This window comes from Nyctereutes procyonoides, unplaced genomic scaffold (assembly GCF_905146905.1).
Source record: "Nyctereutes procyonoides isolate TBG_1078 unplaced genomic scaffold, NYPRO_anot_genome, whole genome shotgun sequence".
Lineage (NCBI taxonomy): Eukaryota > Metazoa > Chordata > Mammalia > Carnivora > Canidae > Nyctereutes > Nyctereutes procyonoides.
In genome coordinates, this window is record NW_026575125.1 from 52,864,749 (window position 1) to 52,881,244 (window position 16,496).

The window sequence follows — 16,496 nt, forward strand, 5'->3', positions numbered from 1 at the left end:
GCATCACACTTAGAGCTCTCATCCCCCTCCATTGTCTTTCTTAAGAGCACAGTTCTTCTAACAAGAGTGACTCCCAAGCCTGCCCAGGATACCTTTAACATTTTGCTGACCTCAAATATTTTTTAACTGTTGTTTTCTATTTCAATCTTGCTGTCTTAGATTTCTCCTTGAACCACTCTGGCTCATCTATAGCCATCTAGGCTTGATATCTTAGCATTGTCATTGACATGATTTGCATTTTAATTATCATGCACAACTATTATACAACTCTGTTAATTATTTCTTCATGACAGCTCTAGACACATACTCAAATCTTCACGCTTCTAGTCTCTTTCCTTGTCTTGCTTCTAATCTCCCTATTTCTCATGGGTCTCTGTTCTCCCTGCTCTTCTTTAATATATTCTGCATAGTGTAGTCAGAATAATCTTTCAAAAACATCCTTTAAAGACACTATACTCCCATGCATGGTTTTTTTCAAAGACTTCATAACTAACAGGATGAGGTCTAAACAGCTGGACTTAGCATTCAATAACTTCTATGATCTGGACCCATTTAACTTTTCCACGGAGAAATAATTTGATTAGTGCTGGCCTAAGAGAAAGCACTCTTTCTTTCTGTGGGAGTGGGGGCAAACCAACATGGTACCCAACCCAGCTGTATTCTGCAAAGAAGTTACAATCTGAAGATTGAATAGACATTAGTCAAGAAAATCATGGAAATATAGTAAAGAAAAATATTTGAAACAAAGGAAAATGTTCATGTATTTATTTAACACATATTCATTGAGCATTTACATTATGACAGGCACTGTGTTAGTCACTAGAAATGTCACAGTGAACAAAACAGATACAGTGAGGTCTCTACTCTCATAGAGCAAATATTCTTGAAGTGGGGGATAGAATTGTGTGTATGTGTGTGTGTATAGATATAGATAAATAGACATAGACATAAATATATAGATAATAAGGAAGTATGAAGAAAATTAAGCAGGGCAAGAAGATAAAGAGTGATGAATGGAGTGCTATTATAGGTAGAATTCTGTTTTTTTTTAAAGATTTTATTTATTTCTTCACGATAATACACAGAGAGGAGAGAGAGAGAGGCAGAGACACAGGCAGAGGGAGAAGCAGGCTCCATGCAGGGAGCCTGACGTGGGACTGGATCCCGGTCTCCAAGATCACACCCTGGGCTGCAGGCGGCGCTAAACCACTGAGCCACCGGGGCTGCCCGGTGGAATTCTATTGATGTTTGGACAGTCATAAAGGAAATGAAGGGAGCCATATGTAAATGTGAGGAAAGAGCAATTCAGGCAGTGGGAACACCAAGTGAAAAGACCCTTGAGTAAAGAGTGTGCTCTGTGTATTCAAGAAACAATAAGGGAGCTAGTGGCTGGAGTAAGAGATATAATGCCTATAAGGACATTGAAACACTGGAACATGTACAAAGGTAGAGAGAGAAACAGACAAGAAGGGGGGGAGCTGGGAAGGAAGGAGAAAGAGAGACAGAGAAACAGGGAGAAAGAGTAAGAGAGAGAGAATGGTAATTTGGTAATTAATAGAATTCCAAGTAGTTCAATTTTACTGGAGTATAGTGTGTGAATTGGAAATAGCCTGAGATGAGACTGCAAAGGAAAGCAGAGTCAGACATAACTGACTGGCAAGCACATTAAGGCGTTTTTGCTTTATCATGTCATTATGAGGAACCACTGAAGGGTTTCAAGCTAAAGAATGACATAATTAGAACTACATTTCAGAAAGATCACTCTGGACAGTGTAGAGAGTAGACAAGTGGAGCAAGACCCTAGGAGATTAATTAGGAGGTGGTTGCAGCCATCTAGGTGAAAGATGTGGGAGTTTACAAATGAGAGGATACATTTTAGATACTTGGGAAATAGAATACTCTAGATTTGGTGCTAGATTGGATGAGATGAGCTAATGAAAGGAAATAGTAATGACTTCCAGATTTAAGGAAAGAAATCATATACCATTCTACTGTTTGACATTCTATCAGTATCAATTTTGTCTTCTCAAAGTCAGTGGCCAGAAGCTATGTATCTCGGTATCTACTATAACTCTTTTCAAATAGTCTCATGCTAGGAATTATAAACTCAAGGAAAGGATGAGATGAGGATGAAAACTAATACATTGGGGGCCTCTCAATATATACTCAATGGCAAATATTGTGCTAGTTTTGTATATATTATGTTACTTAATACTTACAACAGTTTTGTGGAGCACTCATTCCTATAATACATATGGGGAAAACAAAGCTCAGACATTCAACTCATTCAGTGTCAAATAACTAGCAACACATACTATACATGCAGCAGTAAAATTCTTTTTTTTATGAAAGTTTTTTTTAAATTTTTATTTATTTATGATAGTCACACAGAGAGAGAGAGAGGCAGAGACATAGGCAGAGGGAGAAGCAGGCTCCATGCACCGGGAGCCCGACGTGGGATTCGATCCCGGGTCTCCAGGATCACGCCCTGGGCCAAAGGCAGGTGCTTAACCGCTGCGCCACCCAGGGATCCCGCAGCAGTAAAATTCTAATTCAGTGGCTATGTAAATTGTCATGTAATTTTAGAGCTTTTAACTTTTAAGCCTGAAGGAGTGAATAGCCATGCTAGAAGCCATCTGTAATCTTTATGAAACAATAAACAGTGAACTATTTTCACAGCTGATAGGGACTTAGATTATGAGAATTAGAGCACACAGTTTGCTTTCTTCTCTCCAGTTGTCTTTTTGTTTTCGGATTGCTACAGGGTCTGATGTAAAAATACACCATGTACGATCTTTAATGCAGCTTCCCTAAACCTTAACAAATTTATTTTTAAGTGTTTCTTATACTTTTACCATACCAACAAAATAGGGTTTAATTCAACACACATTAACTGAGTAGACCTACTACATGCAAGTTTCTGTAGATGACACAAATGCTCAGGAAGAGATATTCCACCTTCTCCTCCTCCCAGAGAGCAAGGACTATAATGCAAGAACTGTATGAGAGGCAGTAAAATGTAGTGGTTAAGCATCTGGATTCTGGAGCAACTGCCTGCCTCAGATTCAATTCTGGCTCCAACACTAGTTCTTGATACAAAGAGAAAGGACTCTTGCTTGATGTGAATAAGGAACAGTGAAGAGCTCCATTTGGTTAGAGCATGGTGTATGGGAAGGGTACTCACAAAATATGAGGGTCAGAGTACAGCCACTCCTGAAGGCCAGCCAAAAGGCCTTGGACTTTGTTCAGAAGACCAGACCCAGTGTTGCAACCCACTGATGTGTTGAAAGTAATTTGTTACCCATAAGAGTTAAAGTACCAAAGTTTGCAAATGATTTACCTAAAAAGAAAATCAAGTAGACTCAGAGTTATCCTACAATAAGATCATCTTCACTAATTTGCTTTCTGATGTGCTTTATTGAACAGGAAAGAGGATTAAGTAGAGTCATAAGCTAGTTTACTAAGAATTACACATCACCCTCACCTTTATACTTCCACTCAGTCTTATTTCTGATTAATTCTGTAGTTGGTGATCATGATTGCAAATTGCGACTTTGCAGTTATTCATTTTTTTTCTTTTTCACCTTACACTCGGGTACATTCCTTATCAGAAGGAAAGCAAGGATAGATAAAGAAAGGGAACCTAGCACCCCTACATTTATTTTACACATGAATGAGAATGAAACTATGAATGCCTCTATTAATAAGAATATAACAGAAGGCAATGCCTAATACATAGCAAATGCCCAATCAACATATGCTGTGTGATTTTATGTTTCAGATTCAGTTTGGAGTGATGAAAAAAGCAATTGCAAATCACAATGCCTTGATGGTAGTAGTGTCAATCATGATTGGTGTGTGTGTGTACCAGGGTGTGTTTGTGTGTTTAAATATATTTATTTTGACTTCACTTAATTTTCATTCCTCAGTTCCCTAACTTTCAATGAGGATAGCAAAATGAGTTACCTCCTAGTTAGACTGGGTTGAAGTCTAAGAAATACACTTTGAAAAGAACATTAAACCTTTTGGAAATGTTTTAGCAAACAATTGCAAAGGTCACAGATAGTTGACTCTGGGTTAATGACATTCTGTTAGGACAACATTTATATAAAATATTATTATGAATTATATAGAGAAATAGCTTGTAGTAACCAAAAACATCACTTTCTAACATTTTTTTCTGTGTATTCAGACTACATGAACTATTTCCCAGCTATTTCTTTCACTGTGACTGGAGGTATGTACATATCCCACCAGTCAATACATGTACTGTTTCAGGTATCTGATTGAATTATAATCTATATGAATTCTATCAGTCTTGCTATAAAGAAGTCATGTTGACTTGATCAATGGTTTCCAACAAGTTAAAGAGACATTTTAAATCAAATTCTGAGCATGTTGCCCAGAACCTGACAGGTTACTTCCATCAACTTTATTGCTTATGTAAAAAAATCACTGGAAATTATTTTGAAATGTTAAAAGTTAACAGGAAATCTCTTTCTACATAATTTAAATAGCCAAGTGAATTTAAATGGTTAATTTCATTACTTACAGTCTTGTAAGATGCTTCTATCGATAATACACAAAGAATCTGCAGTGAATGTCTTTTACTACCCTGCAAAGTGTGTTTGGGGGGCTTTCCAAAATCTGATAATTTTTATGGGAGATTATTGTACATGTGAGCGTTGTTTCATGTTAGAAAAGGAGATAAGGGGCAGCCCCGGTGGTGCAGCGGTTTAGCGCTGCCTGCAGCCCGGGTGTGATCCTGGAGACCTGGGATCGAGTCCCACGTTGCCTCGCTGCATAGAGCCTGCTTCTCCCTCTGCCTGTGTCTCCGCCTCTCTCTCTCTCTCTCTCTCTCTCTCTCTCTGAATAAATAAGTAAATAAATAAGAAAGGTTAGGCTCTGTCAAACATTCCTTGTAAAAAAAAAAAAGAAAAGGAGATAAGGACTGTTGCTGTGATCAATAGAAAATCATTGGTGGGCTGTGATCAGGGATGGAGCATGATGATCAGTAGGCTTAGGGTTAAGACTCCATCAGAGGTATGTATATATGGCAGATTAGGATAGGAAGAGAACCAGAGTTTAGGTAGAGCAACTAGAAGAATGACTGCTGTAACAGTCCAAACTTAATAGCCTAATATAGGAAAAGAATGAAAAGATTTGTGAAATCTTTGGAATGTATTAGCTATAAAATTACTGATATCCAACTATTTTTTCTACAGAAATGGGAAATGCATATGGCTTGACCTAATATAATTCCAGATTTAGTAAATGACATATTGTGAAGAATGAAGAAAACAAAGAAGTTAGAATATTGGATGTATCATGTCTTCACGACTTGGTGGATAGAGTATAACTGAGTGTAAGACAATGATAATTATAATTATTGCTTATATTTATTAAACTTTTATTACATGTCAATCACCACTTACATGATTCACATGTATTAAATCATTTAATCTTCAGAGCAACTCCATTAAATGAGTATTCTGTTTATCCCCATTTCACAGAGGAGGAAACTGAGGTATAGAGACATAAAGTCCATGGGAAGTCCAAGATAATGTGCTACTAAGTTGAAGAGCTTGTATTCAAACCAAGACAGTTTGACCACAGGGCCCAAAGCCAACTCTATGTTCCAACAGCCTCTGTATATATACCTCTGGGGTGGATGTTGTGAATGATGGAGTAGAGTGGACAGATCAACTTGATTTATTTAGCTTTTTATGGTCTTAAAGTATTTTAATTCACAAAAGTAATTCATGCTCATTGAAACACATATAGAAACTTATGAAGGAAAAATAGTGAAAATATCTCTAAGACCACTTCTCAGAGCTTATAAAATTTCTGTTTACATATAAAGACACCCAAATATAATTTTGCTTTCTTTACAGAAATGAAATCATAAAATGCATATTGATTTTCAGCATCCTTTTTTTTCTTAATATACCTTGGATATCTTTCCATATTATTACATAGGTCTACTTCAATCAATGCTAACATTTATTTTACAGTATGTTTATACCAAATTTCTAGAATAGATAGATAGATCATAGATTTTATATATATATATATATATATATATATATATATATATATATATGTAAATATATATGAGATATAGCTAAACATAGATGTTGCTGTTTCTATAGAATGGCATCTTAGAAGTAAGGTTCCTGGGTCATTGGGTATACATATTTCAAATGTTTATAGATGCTGCCAAATAACTATCCCAAATCTCTGCCAATTAACAGTCTCATCAGCAATATATGAAAGAGCATGCCCTCCCTCTTTAATGCTAAGGAAGAATAGGTCCAGAAGATCACAGTCTGGGAGACGGCTACAGTTCAAGTTTCATGAGGAACAACTGAAGAACATGGGACTTTTGAACCTGGAAAAAAGAAAACTCAAAGTGACATGATTGTGGCCTACAAGTCTCTGAAAGACAGAGGATATAAACCTAATGAGAATATTCTCAAAGGGCAGAAACTTAGAGAAGTAGATGTCCTTCTATTTGGCATAAGAGTACTTTCTAACAGATTTGTATTGAGATGAAACAATCTATATCTGAGGAAAGTGTGCTCCCTGTTGCTGGCAAAGTACAAGCAGGGATTGAAAGGCCATCTGACAAGTGGAATTGGTTTAGAGAAACTTGTCTATCCTGTTGTGTCCTGAAAGTCTATTAGAAACTACAATTTTTGAAGTGGGAGACAGGGAAGGAGATCCAGGAGTTTTAGTTCCCACTGAGACTCACAGTCCTTCTGGGTATTAAGCCTGGGGTCTCTTGTACTGCTGTATCCCTAGGTGGTGGCCGATTTCCTGAATGCCAACAGGCAGTTTTATACACTGCAGAAAACCTTCACTAACTTCTCTTAGATGTTTTCCTAATCCAGCATTACGGAATAATTTATAGGCCAAAGGACTCATCTTAAATGAGGCCAAAAAGTCATTGTCTATACAGAATGGTACAAGGCTGATTGACCCTGATTCACTAGAAGTCCAGCTCTGCCATTGGCTGGTTCAATGATTTTGGACAAATCCCATAAATATTATGGGTCTCACTTTTTTCATCTGTATAAAGAAGGGATTGGACTGCATATTCTCTGTTTCTTCTCAGCTCAGTGTTCTATGAAACTATATGTCTTTCAGTCATGTGCCCTTACTCTATGCTTCTGTAGCATGCTGTCCTGGCCTCCATCACTCCACTTACAGCTTTGTGTTGAAATTCTGTTTACTCTTTCTCCCTTTAGTACATGAACTTCTTGGCTTAACACATGGTCTGACACTGGGTAGACATTTAGTTCAATGTTTATTAAAATGAACTTGAATTCTTTGTGATACCATGTCTATAAGTCTTGGTCTCTGGACAAACTTGAAAATTGATATTACAGAGCCCAAGGGGATTCTCTTCTTGACCCCTATAACTTTCTTCATTAGCTCCTCAGAAATGAGTAAGTGGAGGCAGGGATCAGTAGTAAAAAGAGGCAGTATCCAGATAGAGGAATAACTCATTGCATCCTCTAACATGTTTACTACTTATTTTCCTAGCTTCTTTCAGCAGTTTAAGCTCAAAGTTCCTTTCTCCTTTCTAAAGTTCCTGTGGAATAGGCTGGAATCTAATTTCAGCCTTGAAGGAGGGCTCTCCTTCTTCATCCTTGCAAGCCAAATTCCTTCTCCTTCATCCTTGCAAGCCACATTCCTACCAAGGAATTCATGTCCTCTGTGTAGGTTGATCTTTTTGCACCCTTTTCCTTGCTAAAAGAAAGAGAAGATTCTTTCTCCATTATGCTCTTTGGCTCAGACTCTACTCAGCCCAGCATCAGGATTCCTGGTGGGAAGCATAGGCCAATGCTGCCCTTGCCTCATCCTCTTGAGATACCAGATGTAAAGCAAGTGGTAACAGCAACTTTGGGATCTGGCTAGCGATAAGGACCAGCTAGGGGATATTTCATTTATATTTAGACTTGTTCCAACCACAAAATTAACAGAAGAATAAATAAAGATGGAAGGAGAGATATTTCAGAGTATAATTTGGTGAAAGAAACATTTGAAGTCTGTTTACTTTCTAGTTTTGGAGACTGGCCCATCTTACCTAAATTGTAACCCGAAGAACCACATAGTCCTGAATACTGCACAGTGGGAGTAGGAAAAAAAAAAATATATATATATATAATGATAATCTTTAGGCTCTCCCTTTCTGCCACCACAAAGCTAGAGATCAGGAATTATTGGGAACCCTGGGTGGCGCAGCGGTTTGGCGCCTGCCTTTGGCCCAGGGCGCGATCCTGGAGACCCGGAATCGAATCCCACATCGGGCTCCCGGTGCATGGAGCCTGCTTCTCCCTCTGCCTGTGTCTCTGCCTCTCTCTCTCTCTGTGTGTGTCTCTCATGAGTAAATACATAAAAAAATCTTAAAAAAAAAGAGGAATTATTTTTTTTTTGAGATCAGGAATTAAAACAGACTAAGGCAATGCCAGAACTAGAAGGCTGAGATCAGTCAGCTATGGCCTTCCTTTGCCTGAATAATGACTATACCTGAGAGCAAGAAGAAGGATCTCCCAAAGTAGTCCTCTGCAGGTAGGACACTCCTCTCTATGCCCACATCTGTAGATTTTTAGACCATCAGTATGAGGTATCTCAGGATAATTTAGTCTGTTTGGGATTTTGTTGTTGTTATTTCTGGTGGTAGTAGTCAGTTGGTTTGTTTTGTTTTGTTTTGTTTTTAAGTGAAGTCATTCCTTCAGTAAAATCATACATTTAATTAAATGTCTATAAGAAAAAGCAGAGCTACTTTGGATGAATAGGGATATGGATCCAGAGGCCACTTTATCAGTCTCTTTTTGCTTCCTGAAGCGCCTTCTGAAATAGTTCCCCAGGTCTCCAAGAAAACATAGTGATCTAACCCAGTTTTCTCACGTTATAGATGAAAAAGCTAAGGCCACAAGTCACACTGAGATTTAGTTCATTTCCAGCTCTAGAACCCGAATTTCTTGATTACTAACCTAAGGGTCTTTTATGACTTCATGCTTCATCTTATAAACTTATCCTTAAATTCTTATGGCTTAGAATACTTTTTCCAAAAAGCAATAATGAAAATTGAGGTTACATTAATAATTGGTTGTGTAGAGAGCATTGCAGTGGTACATTTTGTATTCTATGACAATCAATAAGACAATCCCATATTTCAAAAGTTTGTGAATAAAATTAAAACACTATGTCAAGAGAAAACGTATTTGTCTGACTAAAACAGAAAGAATGGCTTAGTTTTAACAGCAACTTTGGGATCAGTTGTGTCAACATGTAAAGGGAGAATTGTTAATTGGGAAGAGAGGGGATCATTATGGACACATTATGCTGGTGTCTATTCCAGGAAGTTTAACCAACCACCAGAATCTGAAGGACCTTGAAAGTCAAGTTACTAGAAACAGGGTTTCTAAAAGGTAGAAATAATCTGAATAAACTATCCCTTAAATTTATCCCTGTCTTTTTTGTCTGGCTCCTTGCTTATTAAACAATCTTCTCATCTGTTTAATAATTTGGCTTTCTAGGAAGTGACAATGCTCCTTCTTTGCAGGCTCTTGTTTGTCTTAAGTCCTCTTTTCACTCTTCACTGTCATTGGGCAATTATCTCTATTGCCACAGTTTCTACTTCCTCCTGTAATCAATGAATCCCAAATCTCTAGCTCTAGTTTGGTCCCCTATCCTGAGCTTCAAATTATTTGTCCTTTCTACTACTATATGGCTGTAAGCCCCATATGACCTTCAAATGAAATCTGTTAGAAACAGTGGATTTGTTAGAGTTCAAACCAAGCACACAGCACAATCAATGCAGAATTATTCAAGCCAAAGGTTTTTTGTTTTGTTTTGCTTTTTCAAAAATATGCTATTTACAAAGGGGTATATGTAGAGGAACAATAAAGGATTAGGGCAGTATGCCAAATTGGTAGCCCTTGAGCTGTTATCACTCCTAGGGGAGGACTAAGGGAGGGAAGAGTTGCTAGAATCTGGAAGAAGATACAGTTCTGTAGACTTGGCCACCTTGAAAGGAGCAGTGTTTTTCAGTTGAGAGACTCATGCAGCCCAAGGCAAGTTCTCAGAGAGAAAATCAAGGGAATAATAATTCTACATCACTGATTTTCATTCAGTTTTCTGATGGTGCCTCCTGTTGGCTGAACCCATGAAGACATGGCAACCCAGAAATGAAACTCATAAAATTCACAAAGGTCAGCTTTCTGGGATTCGATTTTGAGGACCCAATAGAAGATATGTGACTATGTGGCATGTATGTGTTTTTGTGGATTTACATGTGCATTTTGCATGTATGTATGTATATGTATATGCATATATATATATATATAATCTCTGTAAAACTATCCTAGCTACCTATCCTTTTTTTTTTTTTACTATTTTGAATTTATTTCCTTTAATACCGCCTCCTTGCGATTTCCAGAGAGAAAATACAAAACAAGAAACAGATTTCGTTTTAAATACATAAACAGTGTGCTGGAGTTTAAAGCATTACTGATTACATTGTTACAGAAGAATGTCAACTTACTCCAGGGCACTTCAGTATTCCTGAGGAATAAACATGATTTCTCTTTTCTTCCCACTGGGATGTTCTCAGGTGTAAGTCACTGCTCCTGCTCTTTGTCATATTTTCCATGTAGAAGATATGGAGCCTGGAAATCATGCTGACAGTTGGAGTAGGCCATTCCCAAACCCATGCCAGAACCAAAGGCTAATGGCCACATTCTTCTTTTAAAGAAGGTAAGTGAGAAAACAAGTCCTAATCCAAAACCAGTACCTATCTTCACGACCGCATCCGCCATGCACTGGTCCCACTTCCTGCCGAGCTCTGAATCCGACATGTTCCCCACCCGCGGCTCCCGCTTCCCTAGCTACCTATCCTACACCAAAAAAACATCATACTGTGAAATTTGTGCTAAGCCTTGCTTAACCAAAATCAGGGCCCAAAGAGGAAGAATGTAGTTCTCCAAAAGGGGGTCCTATAAAACAGTATTTTTATACGATATTAATATGTATTAAAAGAAAAATGGAAAAAAAAAAACAAACAAAAAAAGAAAAATGGATTCCATGACTAGATAAGTTTGAAAGCTACTGGGTGAAACAAAGTTTAACAGTGTTCTGTACTTTAAGACTTTCAAGATTTTCCATGTAATATTCTAATAAGCTCCATAAATCTTTAAGAGAAGGGTGCATATTTAATATTTAAAATAATTTGGCTTCTTTTGCAGAAGATTTTATGGAACTAATGTTATAAGGAACATATTTTGAGAAATTCTGGCCTAATCTAATACCCCCATTTGACATATAAAAAATGAGGTACAGAGAAGAGAATGAGTTTTTCCAAAGGTCCCAAGATGGCTCAATGAAAGGATTAGTTACAACTCAAACCCAGAACTCAGGAATCTGTGTTTCACTGTTTGCAGCATATGGCATTCCCTAACCAGCTTAACTTAATAACAGTATATTATTAATTTATTTTCTATGATTTTACCTAAACCTTTTTGGATTTTATTTCAACTTCTTTATACTACCACTTTGGGTAACAACTACTTAAAATTACTATTTTCTGTGTAAAATATCACTTTTTTATTTGCCTTAAAATTATTTTTTTTCAATCTTTAGGGAAAAGCTCCAAATTCTCTTATTTATCATTTTGTGAACAAAGCTATTTTTCATCCTCTTCATGCTTTTCATGATAGTGGTCTTTGATTTCTTTATTGTCTCTCAGTCTCTCGTCCTTTAATACTGAAAGTACATGGAACTAAGAGTTAGGAGTAGTATTAAGGCTAAGCTCCACTAATGAGCTGCACAGTAATCTTGAGCAAGTCCTAGTTATGGTCCACAGTTCCTTCATATGTAAAATTAAAGGAACAGGGGCTGGCAAATAGCTTGGTAGATACTTAGATGCTTTGTTAGAATCTGTGATTTAGAATTCTTAGGCTTCACATAGTATTCTCAATGTAGCTGCCTCTTGATTTTACATAAGAGTAAGATGGTGATGAGTAGGGGAGGTCATGTGCTATTTCTTAATTTGTTTCCAATTGTTATTGAGGATGAGTAAATTTTCTTTATTTCAAATCCATCATTGTATAGATGTAATTTCAAAACTTTTAGTGTGTTGCCTTATATTGCCCATGTTAAACTCATCTACCATCTTTCTGCTCTCTCACATAGCCCTCAGAAGAGAACCCTGATGTTTGTCCTTGCAAGGTGGTCATTTACCTACCTGCAAGAGTTGTATTTAAGCTGCAAGCCCTATTCTATACAATTTATAAGGAAATTAGAATGCATCAGAAGAGCTTCAAGTTTTTAGCTTAAGATATTAAATGATTTTTCTCCTGCTATTTTATTCTGAAATTTTTCAAATGCAAAGATAATTGTAAAGGTACTGAATATCTCTATCACTTCATCATCATTCTTAAAGAAATTATCTTATATCAATAGAATTATCTAATATACAGTCCATATTGAAATTTCCTCAATTGTCCCCTAAATATTTTTATTTAAGTTCAATTTGCTAACATATAGTATAACCCCCTAGTGTTCATACCATCAAGTTCCCTCCTTGGTACCCATCACCTAGTTACCCCACCTCCCCTCACCCTGCAGCCCTTTGTTTGTTTCCAGAGTTAGGAGACTCAAAGGGTTTGTCTCCCTCTCTAATTTTTCCCATTCGGTTCCCCTCCTTTCCCTTATAACCCCTTTCACTATTTCTTGTATTCCACACATGAGTGAAACCATATAATAATTGTCCTTTTCTGATTGACTTATTTCACTCAGCATAATATCCTCCAGTTCCAACCACATCAAAGCAAATGGTGAGTATTCATTTTTCTGATGGCTGAGTAATATTCCATTATATATATGCTACATTTTCTATATCCATTTATCTGTCGAAGGACATCATAGCTCCTTCCACAGTTTGGATATTGTGAACATTGCTGCTATGAACGTTGGGGTGCAAGTGTCCCAGCGTTTGACTGCATCTGTGTCTTTGGGGGTAAATACCCAGTAATGCAATTGCTGGGTCATACGGTAGCTCTATTTTTAACTTCTTGAGGAACCTCCACACTATTTTCCAGAGTGGCTGTACCAGTTTGCATTCCCACCAACAGTGCAAGAGAGTTCCTTTTTCTCCACATCCTCTCCAACATTTGTTGTTCCCTGTCTTGTTAATTTTCACCATTCTCACTGCTGTAGGCGGTATCGCATTGTGGTTTTGATTTGTATTTTGCAAGTGATGCGGAGCATTTTTTTCATGTGCTTGTTAACCATGTGTATGCCTTCTTTGGAGAAATATATGCTCATGTCTTCTGCTCATTTAAGATTGGATTGTTTCTTGTTTAATAAGTTCTTTAGAAATCTTAGATACTGTCTTTTATCTGATATTGCATTTGCAGATATCTTCTCCCATTCTGTAGGTTGTCTTTTAGTTTTGTTGACTGTTTCTTTTGCTATGCAGAACCTTGCATATGCAGAATCTTGATGAAGTCCCAATAATTCATTTTTGCTTTTGTTTCCCTTGCCTTCATAGATGTATCTTGCAAGAAGTTGCTGTGGCCAAGTTCAAAAAGGGTGTTGCCTGTGTTCTCATCTAGGATTTTGATGGATTCTTGTCTCACATTTAGATCTCTTATCCATTTTGAGTTTATCTTCGTGTATGGTGTAAGAGAATGGTCTAGTTTCATTCTTCCACATGTGGCTGTCCAATTTTACCAACACCGTTTATTGAAGAGACTGTCCTTTTTCCAGTGGGTATTCTTTCCTTCTTTGCAATTTCATTTTCTAATATATAGTTGAGCATGTTTGCATTTATATTTGTAAAGGAAATTAACTTGTAGTTTTCTTTCCTTTTTATGTGTTTTTTTAAGATTTTGTTTATTTATGGGAGAGAGAGAGACAGAGACAGAGACACAGGCAGAGGGAGAAGCAGGCTCCATGCAGGGAGCCTGACATGAAACTCGAACCTGGGTCTCCAGGATCAGGCCCTGGAGTGAAGGCGGCACTGAACCGCTGAGCCACCCAGGCTGCCCATGTGTTTGGTTTTGTTATCAGAGTAATATTGGCCTTCTGGAATGAGTTGAGAAATAACCTCTCATCTTCTGTATTTTTGAAAGGATTTGGAGATGTTGGTCTTAATTCTATGTAAATGTTTCATAGAATTAATCAGTAAAGCCATTTGGGCTGGGGCTTTTTTTGGTAAGAATTTTAAAAATTTCTAATTCACTATCTTTATTATTTGAACTATTCAGATTTTTGTTCTTCCTTGATTGATTCTGATTATGCCTTCCTAGAAATTATTTATTTCATCTAAGTTATCTGCTATGACTTTTCATCTAAGTTATATTTATTACTATACAGTTTTTCATAGTATTCCTCCATGATCCTTTTTATTTCTGTAAGATTTAGAGTGATACTTCCTCTTATATCTTTTATTCCTTTTTTTAGTTTCAACTTTTTATTTATATTCTAGTTTGTTAACATGAAGTGTAATACTGGTCTCAGGAGTAGAACTTAGTAATTCATCACTTACATATAACACCCAGTGCTCATCATAATTACCCTCCTTAACATACATCACCCATTTTACCCATCACCTGTCCACCTCCCTTCAATCAAACCTCAGTTTGTCCTCTATAGTTAAGGATTACTTATGGTTTGACTCCTTCTATTTCTTTTCCCCTTCCCCTATGTTCATCTGTTTTGTTTCTTAAATTCCTCACAAGAGTGGAATCATATGGTATTTTTCTTTCTCTGATTTGCCTTGTTTAGCATAATACAGTTTAGCTCCATCCCCATTGTCGTGAATGGCAAGAGTTCATTCTTTTGAAGACTGAGTAATATTTATATATGAAGAATGAATATATATATATATATATATATATATGCAACATCTGTTTTATCCTTTTATCAGTTCATGGATATTTGGGCTCTTTCCATAATTTGGGTATTGTTGATAATAAACATTTGGCTGCACATGCATCTTCAAATCACTATGTTTGTATCCTTTGAATAAATACCTAGTAGTGCAACTGCTAGGTCACATGGTAGTTCTATTTTTAACTTTTTGAGGAGCCTCCATACTGTTTTCCACAGTAGCTGCACCAGTTTGCATTCCCACCAACAGTGTTCAAGTTCTCACTGACTTTATGAACTCTTCTCTCAAGGTTGCTGAGCATCCACATGACTATTACTTTGAACTCTTTAGATTTATTATCTCCTTTTTGTTTAGTTATTTTTTGAACAAAATTTTTTTTGTTTGTCTTTCCTTTGGAGCATATATCTTCTGTCTCCTTTTGTTTGACATTCAGCGTTTGTTTCTATGAATTAGACAAAGCCACTATTTCTCTTATAATTGAAAGAATTGCTTTGTGTAGGAACAACTCCTATGTGTACTTTGTGTCTCACAACTTTGGCTGGCTGGTTGGAGTTATGACAGTCATGAGTTGGTTATCTTTGGACAGTCTGTTATGAGGCTGCCCTGGTGGGATCCTAAATCGGAAGACAGCACAGTCCAGGAAAACATGGGGCACTCAGCACAGAGAATACCTTGTCAGGACAGCTGAAAATTCAGGGATGTAGGTCAAGGGGACCCGAGGTGACCTGTGAAAGGAGTACCCTACCAGGGTGGCTAAAAATAAAATGCGTGTGTTGCTGGTATGTTCTGATGACTGTGATACCTTGGTGAAATGGAAAAAGTATAGTGGGCATTGTCCAAGAGTGTCACAGTGAATGCCATGCTGGGCTCACATTGTGCGGCCTCCTTGAGGAAATGGCTATGGCTTATACCAGTTGGGGTCAGAGTTTGTTGAGATGACAGGTCTGGCAGGGTACACATAAACTTCCTGTCTGCATCTCAAGGTGGAAGGGGAATTTGAACAATGGTGGGTACATGCCTATCAAAACCTAGACAGTGTTTTAGAGTTGTCTTGACATTTGGTAAAGTTCTCTCATGACTTATTATATTCCAGTTTCTGTTATTTTATTTTATTTATTTTTAATTTAATTTAATTTAATACTTTATTTTACTTTATTAAGTTCAATTTGGCAACATAGAGCATAAAACCCACAGCTCATCCTGTCAAGTGCCCCCTCAGTGCCCGTCACCCAGTCACTGCAACCCCTGCCCACCTCCCTTTCCACTACCCCTTGTTTCCCAGAGATAGGTGTCCCACATGTTCTGTCACCCTCACTGATATTTTCACTTATTTTCTCTCCTTTTCCCTTTATTCCTATGCACTGATTTTTATATTCCCCAAATGAATGACACAATATAATGTTTGTCTTTCTCCAATTGACTTATTTCACTCAGCATAATACTCTCCAGGTCCATCCATGTCGAAGCAAATGGTGGGTATTTGTCATTTCTAATGGCTGAGTAATATTCCATTGTATACAAAGACCACATCTTCTTTATCCAAACATCTTTCTTTTTTTAATAATAAATTTATTTTTTATTGGTGTTCAAT

General features: G+C 37.1%; 1 protein-coding gene across 1 annotated transcript; it reads right to left on the reverse strand.

Moving 5' to 3' along the window:
• Positions 1–10,492: 10,492 nt before the first annotated feature.
• On the reverse strand, positions 10,493–10,890 carry LOC129518443 (MICOS complex subunit MIC10-like). The gene has a single exon (XM_055338578.1). It carries the CDS (start codon positions 10,866–10,868, stop codon positions 10,632–10,634), a length of 237 nt encoding a protein of 78 aa, XP_055194553.1. The 5' UTR covers positions 10,869–10,890; the 3' UTR covers positions 10,493–10,631.
• Between the last annotated feature and the right edge of the window lie 5,606 nt (positions 10,891–16,496).